We start from the raw sequence: 17,787 nt of genomic DNA on the forward strand, positions 1-17,787 counted from the left end.
CTTTGGCCTCAGAATCTTTAATGAGTCATGGGAGCTACAAGGATGCAGAGCCAGTAAGCTCTAAGATCGTATGTGAAGATTCAGTGTTTTAATAATATTTGTCCCAGCTGTTATTTTGTCCATATTTCAAAGATCCCTTGGTCTGTATTCATCCTGAAATTATTGACACTTCACAGCTGCCCAAAGTCCACCATAGAAACATGGACTATTATGTGGTTTAATTTGGGAGGTCTGCCCCTCTGTTTACTAGGAGAGAATCCCTCCTGTGGTTTACAGTCTTCACCAACTCCTTTTAAATAAAATAAAGCCAGTAGTTTTGATAACAATCCAAGTGTTAGATTCAGTTTCATATTGAGAAAACTGTATTTTCAGGTTAGACTCTGTAGCACAGTTTCCCATCAGCTACTGAATCTGTTGTGCAGATGAATGAAGAAGTGAGCAGATTTAATCTCAAGTGCCTGAATTTCTTTGCATGTCTCTGCTTTCCCTTCTTCTGTGCTAAAATCTAGCCTATGTTTTATTCCTTGTGAATATAGATCACGTTTGGCTGTTACCTATATGCTACCCCCTAGAAAATTTCCCCAGAGTTTGGAGGGTTAAATAGTTGAAGACCTAACAACGCGTCAGGCACATGTACATGGACATGTAGAAGGACAGAGGTTGACATTTTAAGCAAGATTCCTGCCCCCAGACAACACCAGATAGGCAGCCCTCCTTGAGGCAGCTCTGATGGATGTGGCCATACTAAGCGATATGATATGTAAAAGGGAGTAGAGAAATACTGGGTATTTTTTTTAATAAAATTCTTAAGTTAATTCATTTTTCCACCCTCCTTTCTTATCTCCCTCCTTTTCTCCCTCTTTCCTTCCTTCCTTCTTTCCACAAGTACTTTTTGAGCAATTACAATGACCTAAGCACTGTCCTAGACTTGGAGGAAACAGCAATGAATACGACCAGGTCCCTGCACCCGCATGGAGCTTATACTCTGGGAGAAGAGAGATAATAAGCAAATAAAGAATATGTAGTTTCAGGAAGAAATTGCTTTACTTTATTTATTTTATGAAAAACGGAAGTGAAAAAAAAGAGAAAAGCCTATGATGGTTCCACAAAAAAATTAAACAGAATTACTGTAGGAGCCAACAATTCCACTGTTAGATATGTACCCCGAAAGAATTGAAACCATGGTCTCAAACAGGTATTTGTACACTCGTATTCAGAACTGCACAATAGCCAAAAGAGGGAAGCAACCCTAGTGCCCATCAATGGATGGATAAAGAAAATGTGGTGCATGCATGTAACAGAGTATCATTCAGCTTTAAAAAGGAGGGAAATTCTGACATGTGCTGTAATATGGATGAAACTTGAATATATTGTACTAATAAGTGAAATAAGGCAGTCACAAAAGGACAAATATTGTATGATTCTACTTACGTGAGGTACCCAAAGCAGTCAAATTCATGGAGATAGAAAGTAGAATAGTGGTTTCCAGGGGCTGGAGAGAGGAATGGAAGGGAAGAATAGAGAGTTATTGTTTAATGGATACAGAGTTTCAGTTTGAGGAGATGAAAAAGTTCTGAAAATGGATGGTGTTGATGGTTGAAAAATAATGAGAATGTACTTAAATGCCAAGGAACTGTACACTTTAAATGGTTAAAATGTTATATATATAGCATTTATAAATGTGTATATATATATATATATATATATATATATATATATATACAATTTTTTTAATTTTTAAAAATAAGCAAGGGGTTGGAGTAAGAATGATTTTAGTTAGGACTGTCTAGGAAGTCTCAGAGGAGGTGACATTTGAGTAGAGACCAACGGAAATGAGGAGAACATGGGATGATGACATAGGGGAGGAGTTTTAGATTTTATTCTAAGTACAATCTTTGGAGAGTTTTGATTGCTTAATCTGATTTACCAATTTAAAATATCATACTGGCTGCTATGTGAAAAGTAGACTGAAAGGGAGGAAACCTGGGTGCTAGAAGACCAACTAAGAGCCTGTGGCATTGTCCAGGCGAGTGACTGGTGGCTCAGGTGATGCTGAGATAATAAGGGAGGTGGTGAGGAGGGATTGGATTTGGATATATTTTCACGGTAGAGTCATCATGATTTGCTGATGGGAGTTGGGGTGGGGAAGTGGTGAGGGAAAGAGACGCATTAAGGATGATGTCTGGATTTTGAACTCAGTAGCCAATGGAAAGGAAGTGCCATCCACTGAGATAGAAATGAGTAGGAGGAAAGCCCGTTGAGGAATGGGAAGAGATATGGGGAGGCATCAAGAGTTCCCTGAAGAGTGAAATCATAAATTTAGTGTCCAGGAGACCGCTAGTACTTAGAAGCCATTTATTAAATACTTGAATGAATGAATGAATGAATGGAACTGAATGGGCAAATGGAGGTAGGGAGGAAAGAAGAAAGGAAACTCAGAAAGGAAACTCTAAGTCTTACAAAACATGAAAGAGAATATTTGCTAAAATGGCATGATGGTAAAGACCCTTGGCTAGAATTTGGGAGAACTAGGTTCTAGTCTAAGAAAATATTTCCAAACTTCAGATTCCTTCCTCCCCTAGGCTTTTATTCTGTTACCTCCCTCTTTTTTCCCCAACAGGAAATGTGCTCACACTTTTATTCACCCCATTGGGGCAAACCCATTACCCTTTGCATCCCTGTGCGTAGTTGCAGGGCTCAAAACCCGGAAGCAAGGAACACCCAATCAGTGAGTCCCTCTGACAGGGACCAATCAATCAGTGAACTTTTCTGACAGGACCAGCCAATCAGTGAGGTCCTCCAGCTTTGGGCTCACCAACCACGCCTTCCCCATGCTCAGCACACAGGCTGGGCATCCCCAGTCATTGTGGAGCAGACCCTAGAGCAATCCAGAGAAATTCTCATCAAGTCAGTTCTGCAGAGTGTCTCAGTTTTTAAGAGCACAGATTTAAGTAAGCAGGAGAGAAGATTAGTTCACGCCATGTAATGGCTGAATTTGCGTTGACTGACCCATAACTGCTCCTGCTGAGACTTCACTCTGGTTCCTACCCATAGTCACAAAGGGAGAAGAGAGCAATTGGGGGTGGGGGGAGTTTCAAAATCACCTTCACAATTGCAGAGGCACGGTGTAAAATGAAAAAAACCTGTGGAACTGCTATAAAACAGCCTTGCCGTGCAGGTTTTCAAACATTGACCACGTTTGTACTGGCTCTTCCACAGGATTGACGGTACAGAGCGTGTCTGCATCTGCCCTCTCACCTGTTTCTCTTCCTGCAAGCATCACTCCACTGACAACAGTCTGGACCAGCTCTCCACAAAGTCCTCCTGCGTCCCCAGCCAGTGACACGCTCAGCAACTCAGCCCTCCCGGTTACAGCATCAGCCCAGACATCTCCACCCACCAAGAACGTTTCCATAGAGCCCAGAGAAGAGGAGCCAACCAGTCCAGCCTCCAGTTGGGAAGGCACAAACACAGACCCCTCACCAACAAGCGGTGGAGCCCACTCAACCCCGACGCCTGAGGAACACAGCTCGGACTTTCCTGAGGCCAGGGTGCCAGCTACAGGGTCACAGCCCCCCACTGAGTCTCCCGCACTCACCTCCCCTCAAGCACCAGCCTCATCACCCTCACCCCCATCAACCTCACTGCCAGAGGTTCCTTCTGCGTCCGTCAGCACCAATCAGACCTCGACTGAGACCAGCACCAAGTTCATCGGAGCCCCAACCACCCCAGAGTCCCCAGCGGAGGAGCACAGCTCTAGCCACACACCTACTTCACATGCCTCAGCTGAACTGGTGCTCACGGAGACGACACCCCAAGCAACTGTGCCAGCCAAAGTGACCTGTGTGCTGATAGACATCGAGACCACCACCGCCTCCCCCAGGGTGATCATGCAGGAAGTGGAGCATGCGCTAAGCTCAGGTGAGTCTGTGTCTAGAACATCGGTATCCTTGACGCCACTAAGATGCTATGAGTACCGTTCAGTTAACCAAACACAATGGGTTAGATTTGAATTTTGGAGTGCAACACCTGTGCTGAATTATAATGCACAAGAATGTCCAAGAGAGCAAATTTCACAAATTTTCAGTCTCTTAATAATTTCCCCAAGATAATTAATTAATTGCAGCCAGTCTTTACGGTTTGTCTTTGCGTAGGTCACAGGGAGTGTAAATGAATGAAGCTGAGTAAGCGAAGGGATGAACAGCACGGCTCTGGGTTGAGCTTCCTAGGTTTCAACTCTGGCTCCTGACTTTGGGCAAATTACTTCATCCCTGTGTACCCTTATTTTTTCCTCATCTGTAAAATGAGCATAAAATAGGCTCTATTGTACATGGTTCTTGTGGGGATTAAATGAAATGACATATAAAGTGCTAATAACAGTCCCTGGCAGGGAGTGAGTACTCAGGAAATGTCAGTTGTTATTATGACTTTGCTCAATGTATTGACGAAGTGTTTACCTCAGGCAAAAAAGTAGGGTGGGGGGTTGGAGAGAATGTGCTTATTCTTTAGAGTCACTGATACGTGGGAAAGACAATCAATCTTATGGAACGTCACATTTGTTTTTATTCTCCCAGGAACCCTCTGAAGATGGTATTATTTTTATCTTGAATTTGCAATCTTGGAAATTACGATGGAGAGAGATTTAGGGTCTTTTCTGAGGTCACTTGCATCTGACATTGACGTGAAGACTGTAAATTTTAGGGCACTGGGCAGGAAAAGGCCTTAGTGGGAACATTTGCCCTCTTGATTAAGAAACAGTAAGGTGATATCAGTCAGAAAGGGGAGGGGAAAATGGAACTTTAGACCGTTCCTTCCCTGAGTAGTCCTGCCAGGGGCATGGACTCCGAGGAGAATATTTGGGACAGAGCCACACATGACCAGCTGAGGTCAAAGAAATGCTGTGACTGAGGAGAAATGAACATCTTTTAACCATTGCTAGACAAGCACTGTGAATGGAAACCCTGGTAGACGTGGAAGGAGAGAGGGAGAGCACTTAAGATAAACAAGACATAATTCTCACGGAAGAGCTCACAGTTTGCTAGGGGCAAAGTCCCAAAGAATTGCAATTTTTTATTTCAAAGGCCCAGTATATATCAGTAAGAGTCCCAACAAGAAAGAGAGATACAATCAAACTGGGGTAAAGGAAAGAATTACAAAGGTACAGCTGGGATGTGAGAAAACCACAGGGGATCATAACTGCAGAGCTGTCACGAGTCAGGCCTCAAGGGAGAGACCAGAAACCAGAACCTAAGAGGAGACTCTTGCAGAAAAGACCACCTTAGGAGGAGCAGTGACTCTTGGGCGACGGACACAGCTAACCCAAGGTTAGCCTCTGGGGTGACGGGAATCAGTACTCTGCCCTCCATCCCCCCACCACTGATGTGCAACTCGGTAAGCCAAGGACAAGGAACCCCACTGTGGTCCATACAGGTCAACTTCCTGGAGAGCAGAGTGGAGAAAGGTGGGAATTGGACCTGGAGGGTCAAAAGGAGAGAATCTGACATGCGCAGTTCAATAATAGCTTCCTCTGTGCAGCCCCATCCTCCTTAGTGCCCTGTTTGCACTTCCAGCCTGCACTTATCACGTGGCATTTAGAAGTGTACTTCCTGTCTCTGCTTTCCACCACTTTCTGTCTGATATTTTCCATGCTCCCAGCTGGCAGGAAACATCTCCATTAAAGACTAGGTACTTGGATCAGACTGAGTGTTGACTCAGTGTCCCAAGGACTGTCCCTAACAAAGGTGCCATCCAAGAACACGTTTGTGGGCAGTGGCCCCATCTCCTCTCTTTCCTAATTCAGACCTCACTGCCACCTGCATGGTACCATGTCTTCAGTTTTCTAACCAGTCTCCCTTTCTTCACTTTACTGCCTTCCGGGATACCATGGACATGATAGCAGTACCAAGCACAAATTCTTAGCTAACCTCCCTCATCTGACACAACCTACTGCTTTCTTCAAGTCCCAGTCTCAGTTTCATGGGCTAGATCATCCAAGACAGTCCTGTTCTAATATGCCAGCTTGTGTTTTAGACCATGTATCTTGATTTCCTCAACTCAAAGCTAGCAGGGCTAAGAGATAAAATTAGTGACAGAGCTGGGTCATTAACCAGAGCGTTATAGTCCTAGGGAATATGGCCCCCGGTAGGAAATCCAGAGTAAATGGACAAAGGAGTGATTGAATGACTCGAGAGGAAGGTGTGGCAGGTTAGAGGGAGATCCCTGAGCATGGCCAGTGTACATATCATAGACCCAAGAGGGTTTATCCCCTATGACTTATTAAATCGGAAAATATTTATCATGCATCAACCAGGACCCTGTGCTTGATGCAAAGAACTAATAAGTACAAGATCTGTCCTCTGAAATTTTGTAGTTAAAATAAAAAGAAAGGGCACTTTCTTAAGTAATGCTTTTTTAAAAAAATTTTTTTGAAGTGTAGTGGATTTACAATGTTAGTTTCAGGTGTACAGCAAAGTGATTCAGTTATACATATATATACATATATTTTTTTTTCTTTTCAGGTTCTTTTCCATTAAATGTTATTACAAGAAATTGAATATAGTTCCCTGTGCTATACAATAGTTCCCTGTTTATCTATTTGATATATAGTAATGTGTGTCTTTTAATCCCCAACCCCTAATTTGTACCGCCCCACCCTTCCCCCTTTAGTAACCATAGTTTGTTTTCCATGTCCTTGCGTCTGTTTTTGGTCTGTAAATAGAATTTGTATCATTTTTTTAGTAACTCTTAACACCATTCCTTAGTTTCTGATCTGAGAATGAACAAAAGTGGGTGGTAGGATCTTTGAGCAGATGTGATGCAATCCATTCATTTCAACGGTGGAGAAATCGTGTCCCAGAAGTGTGGAGTGCCTCACCCAAGGTCAAACCACCCAGTGGCAGAGCCCAGATCCTTAAAACCACAATCCTCACAACCACTTCTCGGATCAGCAGCACTGCTCCTCCGCTTCTCCATCAGCCCAGCAGGCTGAGCAGCGCCCCGTGATGCTGTGCTCACGGATGACTGTTTGGGGATGTTTCTGTTTGAAGATTCTTGTGCTGCCTCAAGAGTGGCAGTAATAACACTACATTTTTGTTTAGCGTTTTGTCTTATTCTGTATGAATTCACATAGCATATTTCTATGAATCCAAGGACTCATCCACTGAACAGTATCCAGACATAGTCACCAATGAATGATTCTAAAAAGAGGCAAACGCTATGGGAGTTAAATTTGACTGGTGGGGTGAGGGCAGGGTCTGTGATGGAGGGAGGGAGCACATGATCTGAGCTGTAAGAGATGGGCAGAGCTAGGACCCCAGGAGAATTCGGGGGAGATTCAGGCACTTGTGAGCTGCACATGCCTGGATTCAGAATTCAGCCAGCAGCTGCATGCACAAAAACTGCTTGAGTCAAGGTATCCTGTGCCCTCCACACTGCCAGCTCTGGGGGTTAAGTCTTAGTCCTGGCAAAGCCCCACCTATCAGCAGCATTTGACACTGATGGTCACTGCCCTCATCTTTGAAGCACTGTCTCCACTTGGCCATAGGACACCCCTCTCTTGTTTCACCACCTACCTGGCTGACTGCTCCATCTCAGTCTGTCGCCTTAATTCACCCCCTCACCTTCCTACAGTGGAGCACCCCAGGCTCAATACTGCCATCTCCTCCCCCCAGCCACGCGCATGCTCTGCTCTTCCCTCCTCACTCACTGCTGAGATGATCTCATCCTGTCTCATGACTTAAAATACCATCCCCGTGCTGATAACTCCTGGATGTAAAATTCTATCCCTGTATTGTTTCACTGAACTAAAGACGTGTCAACACCCAGCTGTCAACTAACTCATATCCTCCACTTGGGCGGCTCTTGGGCATCTCAGAGGTAATATAGGTCAGATGAATTACTGATTTCCTCACCCCTCAGTCCCCTCCTCCCTCTTTTGATTCCTCAGGCCAAAATCCATGGACTAATCCCAGACTCTTTTCTCTCTCACATACTCCACATCTGGTCCTGCAGAACCCAATTTCCTCTCGCCCGTCTGTCATCTCTCATAGGTAGGACTTGAATATTCCTGTGACTGATCTCACTACTCACCATGCCCTCACTGGAGAAACCCTTTTCAAAACCCAGGACAGAGTCTGTCCCTCTTTGGCTCTAACACTCCATTTGTTTTCCCTTCTGAATCAACAAAAGCCGGAGTCTGTGTCCTGCCTGCTGTGCTCGCACACTGAACCTGCCCTGCCTCTCTGCCCTCACCTGCTTCCACTTCCACCTGCAAACACACTGGCAATCTTACCGCTTCTTGAACATACCACACACACCCTCGCCCCTGGGCCTTTGCACTTGCATTGCCTCTGCGTGAAACATTCTCCTGCCAGCTCTTTAATGGCTCATCAGGAAAGACTGTTTAGCTGTCTCCTCAGGAACCTTTTCTCATCCCCTGTCTGAAATTATAATCCTGTCACCATGGACCTCTTTACCCTGTTTAATTTTTCTTTTGATCGCTTACCACTTTCTGACAGTATCTCATTTATTTGGTTTTCTGCCACTGGACTGTTAGCTCTGTGAAACCAGGGACCTTGTTCACAAAGAGGAAGATGTAGGTTACATGCCCAACCCTGGAACAGAGGCTGACACATGTCAGACCCACAATCACGTTTGTTGAATAAATGAATGAAGGGTCAGTCATCCAATACCAGGGAAGTTATTTAATTTCTCTGTTCCTTGGTAGTTGCATCAATAAAATGGGATAAGGGTAGTACCCAAATGATGGGATTATTATAAGGTTTAGTTGGACTAGGAAATGTACAAGATAGTGGCCACTGAGTAATGGCTCAATTATGCCTGTGCTTGTTATTTTACTATTACTTACTGCTATCATCAGCATTATTATCATTATTTTGCTGTTGTGATTGCTATTATTATTTTTATTGTATTTATCATAATGAAGAATGTCCACCATCTTAATGAACTTTTATTTGGCTTTCACTGTGAGTCAAGTACCTGGTGAGGCCTCCCTCCTGGAGTTTACAGTGCCACACATGCACAGCATGGCAAGTAGTCTAGTTTGGTGGATCCCAGGATGTGTGGAAGAGGAGACTGAAGAAGAAACAGGAAGGAAGACTTCAGGACAAGTGTTAGAGGACACTGAGTAGCATGATGAGAAAATTTACTTTCCCTGACAAGCCACTAATAGCCACCAAAGGCTTTTTATCAGGGGAAGAAAATGTCGAGAATTATATTTTGAGTGTTCAACTGGTAGGAATATGTGTGTATAAATTGCAGGGAGTTCAGGACTGGAAACACATAGATCAGTTTATACCTGGCTTCTGGTTTGCCATTGTCACTGACAGATCTTGTCATTTCACTACTCTGACTTTACAAGCTCTTCACTGTAAACTGAATACAAGAGAGGCAGTCTTTCAGGGGCTTTTATTTGGCTTGTCTTACCATGAAAATTGTTTATTAGAAGTATCCTAGGCAGAAGAAATGAGACTCATATTCTTATGAGACTTACTGAGAATATATCTGATCCAAGAACTGGGCTAGTGACTGACACAGGTGAACCCTCATCTAATCTTCAGAACATTCCAGTGAGGTGAGCCGGACGGTATCTGTTCTACAGGTGACGGGTGAAACAGGCTCAGGGAGGTTAAGCGACTTAAGTTCCCACAGGAGGGACCAGGCCAGGATTCAAATTTAGTTTGCCTGAGTGCCCCTAAGCCAAGGATTTCTCCTGCCACATCCATTCGCCCTGCATTCATAGAAATGAAAAGTTGAGGAGGACCTGTGCCCTCCAAAACTGCTGTGGAGAGAGCCGCATATGGGATGTTATCAAACGCATGGTGCTGCCCGCCGGGCCTGGGGGTGGGGCCGCCCGAGAGAAGAAGCAGGTGGCAGCAGCAGCCGGCCAAAGGCGGCTGTGCGGAAGGAACGAGTTTTCATTTTCATTTTTCCATTTTTGTTTTGCTTTTAAAGGAAGCGAGAGAAAGAGAGAGAGGCATAATGTGTTATATATGGGTCATCTTATGTTATTAAATCAGAGCTCTTCAGGGTGGAAACTGTGACTACGGTATGCTTGTGGCTCCGGGAACCTAATTGAATGGCGCTGTCCAAATGCTGGAGGGATTACTCAATATTGCACACCAAATTATACTCAACTGCCCCCACTCTTGTGTGTGCAAACTTTAGAGTTACAGTCACTCTGCCTGCTGCAGAGGAGATATCCTCTTTTGTTCTCTTTTTAAAATCCAAGTGGCCACTGGTCTTATGCTGTCCTACACTTGCCATTAACAAAAAAAAAGGACTCATCATTGTGACAGTTTATGAAGACCCTTGAACTTCAAATTGCTAGTCTGACTCCATAGTTATTCAGTATGAACTGCGCTAAAAACACCCTGAAAGAAGGGACACAGATATCTACCCTTCTCTGTGTGCATACCTGCTAAGGACTTTCTTTCTTTTTTTTGCTATTTTTTATTATTTCCATTTTTATTTTTTTAATTTTATTTTTTATTGAAGTGTAGCTGTTTTACAATGTCAGTTTCAGGTGTACAACAAAGAAACTCAGTTATGCATATATATACACACACACACACACACATATTTTCAGATTATTTTCTGTTACAGGTTATTACAAGAAATTGAATATAGTTCCCTGTGCTATACCGTAGGTCCTCGTTATCTATTTTATATGTAGTAGTGTGTATCTGTCAATCTCAAATTCCTAATTTATCTCTCTCCTGCTGCGAGGGACTTTGAGCTGTACACCTCCTTACTCCAGACTAACTCTTAGGATGAATACAGATTTGAAAAATGAATTAACTCTTACAAAAGGAGAGGAATGATTTTTTAAATATACATAGAAAAATTTGAGGAGTAAAAAAATGTATTGTGGTGAGTTAATGACCATTATATTTAGATGAGGTATTTAATATAGTAAAGGGGGAAATGATGATTTAACAACAACAACAAAGAAAAAGTAAAAGAATGTTAAACATTTACAGATCAGATTCTTTCAAATTGCCCAGAATATATCAGGAAGCAATGATCCTAAAATGTATCACATCTATCTTCAGCTCAGTTTTGCAAATATTAAATCATTGTATGTGCCCAGGCCTGGCCTCCAACAGTGAATGGTGCCAACATCCTCTAGTTCAGTCCTCCTTCACTCACTGTGTTCTTTCCATCACCGAGTACTGTTGATTTGAATCTTTAGTAGCTCCCATATTCATCCACTTCTCTTCATTCTCACTCTCATGTCAAAGCTCCCACAATCCCACTGTAACAGCCTCCTATCTGGCCCCTTCACATCCTCCCCTGTACCAGTCTCCTCATCTTGCCAGTGCTCCACACAGTAGCCAGAATGATGATTAAACATAAATCTGATCAGGACACTCATAACCTCACCCCCCCACAACATCCCAGCTGCCCTTAGGATGAAATCCACAAGCTCACAGAGCCCCGCGGGGTTGGGCCTCTGCCCGCCATGCCTGCTTCATCTCAGCCCCGCAGCCCTCCCTCTCTGCATCTCCCATACCAGCTGTCTGTCAGTTCCACGCACCTGCAGATCTCCCTCTTGTCACAGGGCCTTTCCTCATCTGGATGCTTCTACCTGGAACTTTCCCACAGCACATCACTTCACCTGGCTAAATCATTCCTCAGGTCTGGGCTCAAACATCACCTGTTCAGGAAGTGTCTGCTGAGGCCCCTAGTCCAGCTCTGTTTTCCCAGTTACAAACTGTCACAATTCAGTTGTATCTCTTCTTCACGGTGTGTGATTATACATTTACTCATGTGGCTCTTTATTCAGGGCTTACACTGCTCTTTCCGGTACATGATGGAAAGGGTCTTGTCTGTTTGGGCTCGCAGGTAAATTCCCAGCAGCTAGCAGTGTCTGGCTCATTGTAGTGCTCAATAAATATTTGATGAATAAGTAAATGAATGACTTTGAATGACTAAATATCTGTATTTAAAAATAATAAATGCACATATTAGCCTTGTACATCCTAACCTTTAAACTGAAAATAAAGAAAAATTAAGCACCTTCCCCTGTTAATCTGTTCAGGCTGCTAGAAAAAAAAATACCATAAATTGGGTTATTTAACAGCAAACATTTATTTCTCACAGTTCTGGAGGCTAGGAAGTCCAAGATCAAGGCACCAGCATGTTCACGTTCTGGGGAAGGCCCTCTTCCTGGTTCATAGCCGGTGACTTTGCACTGTGTCTTCACGTGTTAAAGGGAGTGAGGGAGTGCTCTGGGGTCTCTTTTATAAGGGCACTAATCCCATTCACAGGGGCTCCATCCTCATGACATAAGCACATCCCAAAAGCCCCACCTCCTAATACCATCACATTGGAGGTTAGGATTTCAACATATAAATTTTGGGGAGACACACACATTCAGTCCTGAAGACCTGTGCATGGAAACACACCCATCTAATACACCATCATCATTGCAGACTGTCTAAAGGGCTCTCTTCTGCTATGATGAGTTCCTTTCCATCCCCATTCCTGCCACACCACTCTTTTCCCATCATACTGGCTCCTCTTTGGGCTGCAGGGCTGACAAGGTTATGGATTGTTATAAACCCTCACTCACATTTTTTTTTTCCTTCTCTGCCCAATTATTTAAGCTTAGGCTAAACCTCTAAGCCTGCTAACCCCAAGTAAACTCCCACAAGGCACTCCAACTGTCAGATAATATTTTAGGTAAAAAAAAATTCTCTATTCTTGTCTCTACCTTTTTAATTCTCCTTTGGTTTACTTTTACAACCTAAATCCTAATCTGGTTTTAAGATATTTCCAAAATAGCCTTTGAAAAATATATGGCAAGGTACTGAAATCAGCTAGTTACTTCGATGTTGTCTAGTAGCAATACAGCTCCATCACGTATTTTAATTGTCTCAGTATCACCTTTTATTAATTTGAGATAGTTTGTCTCCAAGGAACACTTTCCTTTTTCCGGCTTCAAATATTTTCACCAGTCACATATGACTAAAGTGACTTTGGAAATGCTTCACTGAGAACATGAGATTTAGCTTATAAGCACGGCTGATGTCATAAATGAATCCATGGCTTGTTGGCTCCTTGGGGAAACTGATTGGAATATACCTGATCCCATATCCAGACTGAACCCTTACTGTAATATCTGGACTCAAAAGAGTCTTTTTAGTTACAAAATAAGAATAGCAAAGAGACTAGATCAGCACTAACCCAGAGTCTTTATTAGAAAAGGTTCCGGGGTACTGCATCAGGAGAACACATAATGGGTACTAAATTGATGTTGTCCTCAGCATGCCTTGTTTCTCAGGTCCTGGGAAAGAAAAATATTTGCCAATAAGAGACAGCATTTTATTTAACAGTATCTTGCTTTTATCATCAGACTCAAGGCCTTCAGGGGTAGACCACAAGCTCAAAAAATAAGGTGAACTTAGGTTAAAATCATAAACTCTCAGTAAGTCCATGGCAGTGGGCCATCAAAAACACTTTGCCATATTTCTGTTTGGTGAAATTCTGGGGTCATTTCAAAGCCAGGCTCTAGGAGGGTAAGAATGTTATTAATAGTACACACTGTGGCATCAGACTGTCTGGTTCAAATCTCACCATTGCCATTTGCTAGATGGTAGACTTGGCAAGTTTATTCATCACTGAGTGCCACATTTGCTTCAGCTATAAAATGAGTGTAGTAATAGTACTATACTTGCCTTATAGGATTCTTATTGGGATTAAATGAGACAGGTATATAAAGAGTCCCTTACACAGTCAGCACTAAATAAATGTCACTGTTGTTACAGTTGGGCCCCTAATTCTCAGTGTGGGTGCCAACAAGGGTTTGAGTCTTCTAGACTGATTTTTTTAACTTTGAAAAAATGAAATGTTTGGAAAAACACTTTAAGACTCCCAAAAGGATTATTACTATAAATATTAGGTAATGAAGATCCATTTATACACCTGCCTATAGCAAGCACAATACAGAAAAGGATAATCCAAAAAGTGTGAAAGGGAAAAATAACTATGTTCACATTTGAAATAGTAACACTTTCATGAGACGGGAAATCCAAAGAAAAAGGGTTAAAGAGTGCAAATAACTGGAAATTTTTAGCTAGGAGAAAATAAATCATAGAAGAGGAGGATACAAAAGCTGAGCTTATATGATCTTACCCAGGCTCCACTTGCCCTGAAGAGTGGAGGATTAAGAGCCAGAGGTTGCCTCCTTCTCTTAATTAGCATCAAAGTTTGGAAATTATTTTCTTTCCAAAGTTTGTAACTCTAAAACCTTGGGAGCCTGAGCCTGGAAGAAATTAAAATTTGGTAAAATACAGTATCCAAAAGCCGTTCCCAGGGTTGGGGTAAAGGGATAAACTGGGAGTTTAGATTTGCAGATACTAACTGCTATACATAAAATAGTTAGACAACAAGGTCCTACTGTACAGCACAGGGAACTACATTCAATACTTTGTAATGTCTCATAATGAAAAAGACTATGAAAGGGAATCTATATATACATGTATAACTAAACCATTGTGCTGTGCACCAGAAACTAACACAACATACTTCAATTTAAAAGAAAAAAAAAGCAGATTCCTACCTAGACTTGGCGATTGATTATGTGGAGGCAAAGCTAAATTAATGGCTCCACAGAGATCCCTGGGTCCTTGGGCTACAGTAATTATACTAATGTCACTGCCCTTGGTCAAGGTGTTGGGACAGACTGACCTGACACTGCGACTCTCGGCTTCCCAGCCATATTCCATGATAAAAATGGTAAACTTGCACACTGCTTGGCAAACAGGGTTAGGATCTGTCTCAGGCTCTGAAAAGTTTTTCCTTCCTTCTTGCTGTATCTTCTGAACCAAGAAGATATCAGAGTGGAAGGTCTCACCTGCTAAGTCTGGCGAACTCCAAAGGGATCTGAGCCTTCACCCTGCAGACTGGACAAGTCTCAAAAAGGGGCATATACCAACTTTTCTGGTTTATTTTTCCCCTCAGTATTGTTTAATCCATGATCAGGCCTCATTTTCATCTCAGAAATACTGAAAAGACAGAAGAAATACTAAAGGTGTAGAACAAACCAAAAAACCCTCATGAAGATAAAAGTCACCTCCGATACATTATTTGCACCTCTATGTAGGTCGTTCACAAAGAGATGACCTCAGAGTTGAGATCCCTAATGTGGCCCCTTAACGTTGAAAGTCAGAGGCTATGAAGGCTGACTTCTCAGCCTATATCTCCTCCTGCCACTGCCACGTAGCCAGTTGTCCCCAGCTGGAAAACCCCCAGGGAATTCTTTTTGCCATCTTCAATGCTTGCTGCATTAAAGATACTCAGTTAGCAGAGAGATGTCGGGATTTATTTTCCCCTCTCTGACTTGACTCCTAAATAGAAGTATCTTTGCCTTTCTGTCAAGGGATCTGATGACCTAACATGACATAGCTCATCTACTCACAGTATAGATCAGAATTTTCACAAGAGGAGAAGGAGACGTCTTCTCATCCAGAACAAACAATAGAGGGGATTCTCTGTTCTTTTTTTAAAAAAATTATTCCTCAGAAATCTCTCTAACCCTGCCACCTCCCCCAACTCCCAAGAGATCTGGGGTAGGGCTGACTTAGAGCTGAAATTCCCACTCACAAGATATGGTTCTCTCAACTCAGTAGAATTTATAATTCAGCCCAGGCTGGGTTATGTTTATTATATAAAGTAGCGTCAGACGAGTTATGATAGGCTTATGAACCCAGGCACTGCAAATCTGTCCTACAGGGGAGAATGAGAAGCAGACACTGACACAGAGCACATTAAGGGAGAGAAATCAGGGCTTAGTTAGGGCCATGGACCCAGAAGTGCAGCCTCTGTTCATGTCTGCACTGCTACCCGGGGAGTGGCTGAGTCAGGACAGCTGTCCCTGCTGGGCCTCCATCAGGAAGCAGTATGTGTGACGCTGCCACATTCCCTAGAGCCGTGACAGGCGTTGACACGGGCCCTGCTGACCCTGCCTCTCTGCCCTCCATTCTCCCTGCCCTGCTCCAGGGGCTCTGAGGACAGTGATTTACCCCCAGTCCAGCACCTCATCTCCAGTCTCCTTGTGAAGCTGGGGTTCCTGGAGCAGTGTTCTTAAAAGCATGGTTTAAGTCCCTGAACAGGTAGTATGCAAGAGGATCTAATAGAAACTATGCTTTTGTTTCAATATGAATTTGAGAAAAAAATAAACTAAAAATAGCACATCGAATTCACCATTTCATAGCTATTGTTGCTTAGGTTGTGGCTATATGTAGTAAACAGCTAGAGAAAAATGACTTATAGATACTAAGAAAATAACAGTGTAAGTGATACGGACTTGGCAGAAAACATCAATGGAGACGTTTGAATTCTGAAAACATTGTCCTGAAGCAGAGGCTGGGGTCTTGCCCACCAATGCTTTAAGGCTTTTACGTGGGATGAGACTTGGGGTAGAAAATTTAAAAGAAGTCAGACCAGGAATTCAAAGGTATCTAGTCCCAGCTCTGCTACTGATGGAGTCTGATCTCACCCAAATATTTTAATTTCTTTAGCCTTCTATTTTATCATCTGTAAAATGGAAGGGTTAGATTCATTTCAATGCACCTTCTTAGAATTTCCTTTCTACAATAAAAAAAAAAACACATTATTCCTTTGGTCCTGATCAGGCTAGAAGCAAAATTTGAACTTAAGATCCGCAGTCATTTCAAATACTCAGGTTGGCTCAAATCTCTGGATTCAAGGTTTCTTCCTGGCTTCAGAGTTTTTATGGATAAGAGACGCCCAGGACTGAGACCTTTGTACTGCACTTCACGATGGACAAAGCATTTGAAATACACTATTTAATTTGTAAAAGCATTCTGAAGGAAGCCAGTGATTCATCAAAGTTGGGCACATAGTAATCTATAAACATCAGCCAGCCGCGTGAATGACTGAACGAGTCTCGTTTACAGGAAGAGAGGGGGACGCAAATAAGGCCGTGGAGGCGGGGAGACGGGAGACGGAAAGCAGCTTGTCCAAGACTGTTCAGCTAGTGCGTTTGTAAAGCTAGTCTCCACGCCAGGTCTTCTGATCACAGAAAGTAGAGAAGCATAAGTTTGGGGAATCAAGCCTCAAAAGTTAAATCCTGTTTCTGCACACTAACCAGTTAAATAGATTTTTGTTAACTGCTTTTGCTAAACTCTAAACGGAGATACCTACCCTCCTCTGCCTCAGGGCACAGGGTCGCAGGAAAGGGTGTCTGTAGTGACTTTTATGACCAGGATTGTTTTTCTTTTCCTTTTCTTTCTTTTTTTTTTTTTTCTTTCTTTCTTTCTTTCTTTTTCTATAATTATTTATTAAATTTTAATAAAATTGTAAAATAATAACATAGTATTTTTCTGTTGACTCTGGAAAAGTAAAAGAAATATCATTAAGAAAAAATCTTGGTATATTTTGATATCTTTTTACATTTCTCATATCCTTTTGAGAGTTCCCTATATGGCTGAGCTGGATTAAGGCAAAAAAAATTTACTTCCGTAATAAGGTATGACAAAGTAAATCCATATTTCTGGGTATTACTGTTTACGGTACTCTAGCAAATAAAATACTGCTGGGTTGTTTTTCTTAATGCTTTTATTACTGCCCTTGGCGTAATACTCGAGATGTCCCCTGAGAACTGTCGTTAAGCCAAGACTGAATTCAGAGCAGTCTTTAAGGAGAGTTGGTTAATAGCATTCAGATGTAAGGGTCGCCCCTGTTTCAGGAAGAAGTCTCGCTCCCTGCGGGCTCCTTTTGGTCTAGGGAGAGCTGGATGAG

At 42.6% G+C, this 17,787-nt stretch overlaps 1 protein-coding gene and 1 long non-coding RNA gene across 3 annotated transcripts in view; one reads left to right on the forward strand and one right to left on the reverse strand.

The window, feature by feature from the left end:
* PARM1 (prostate androgen-regulated mucin-like protein 1) overlaps positions 1 to 17,787 on the forward strand; it is a 99,872-nt gene that overhangs the window by 58,291 nt on the left and 23,794 nt on the right. The window contains exon 2 of the mRNA XM_031470711.2: positions 3,220 to 3,921. Coding sequence (XP_031326571.1) covers positions 3,220 to 3,921 — 702 coding nt within the window. The remainder of the gene's footprint in view (positions 1 to 3,219; positions 3,922 to 17,787) is intronic.
* The window catches only part of LOC135321223 (uncharacterized), a 29,904-nt gene continuing 25,010 nt past the window's right edge, over positions 12,894 to 17,787 (reverse strand). For both annotated transcript variants that reach the window (XR_010380793.1, XR_010380791.1), the window contains 4 exons: positions 17,191 to 17,378; positions 14,879 to 15,029; positions 14,158 to 14,287; positions 12,894 to 13,309 (listed from right to left, as the gene is read on the reverse strand). This is a non-coding gene — a long non-coding RNA (uncharacterized LOC135321223). The remainder of the gene's footprint in view (positions 13,310 to 14,157; positions 14,288 to 14,878; positions 15,030 to 17,190; positions 17,379 to 17,787) is intronic.

Source organism: Camelus dromedarius, chromosome 1 (genome assembly GCF_036321535.1).
Source record: "Camelus dromedarius isolate mCamDro1 chromosome 1, mCamDro1.pat, whole genome shotgun sequence".
Lineage (NCBI taxonomy): Eukaryota > Metazoa > Chordata > Mammalia > Artiodactyla > Camelidae > Camelus > Camelus dromedarius.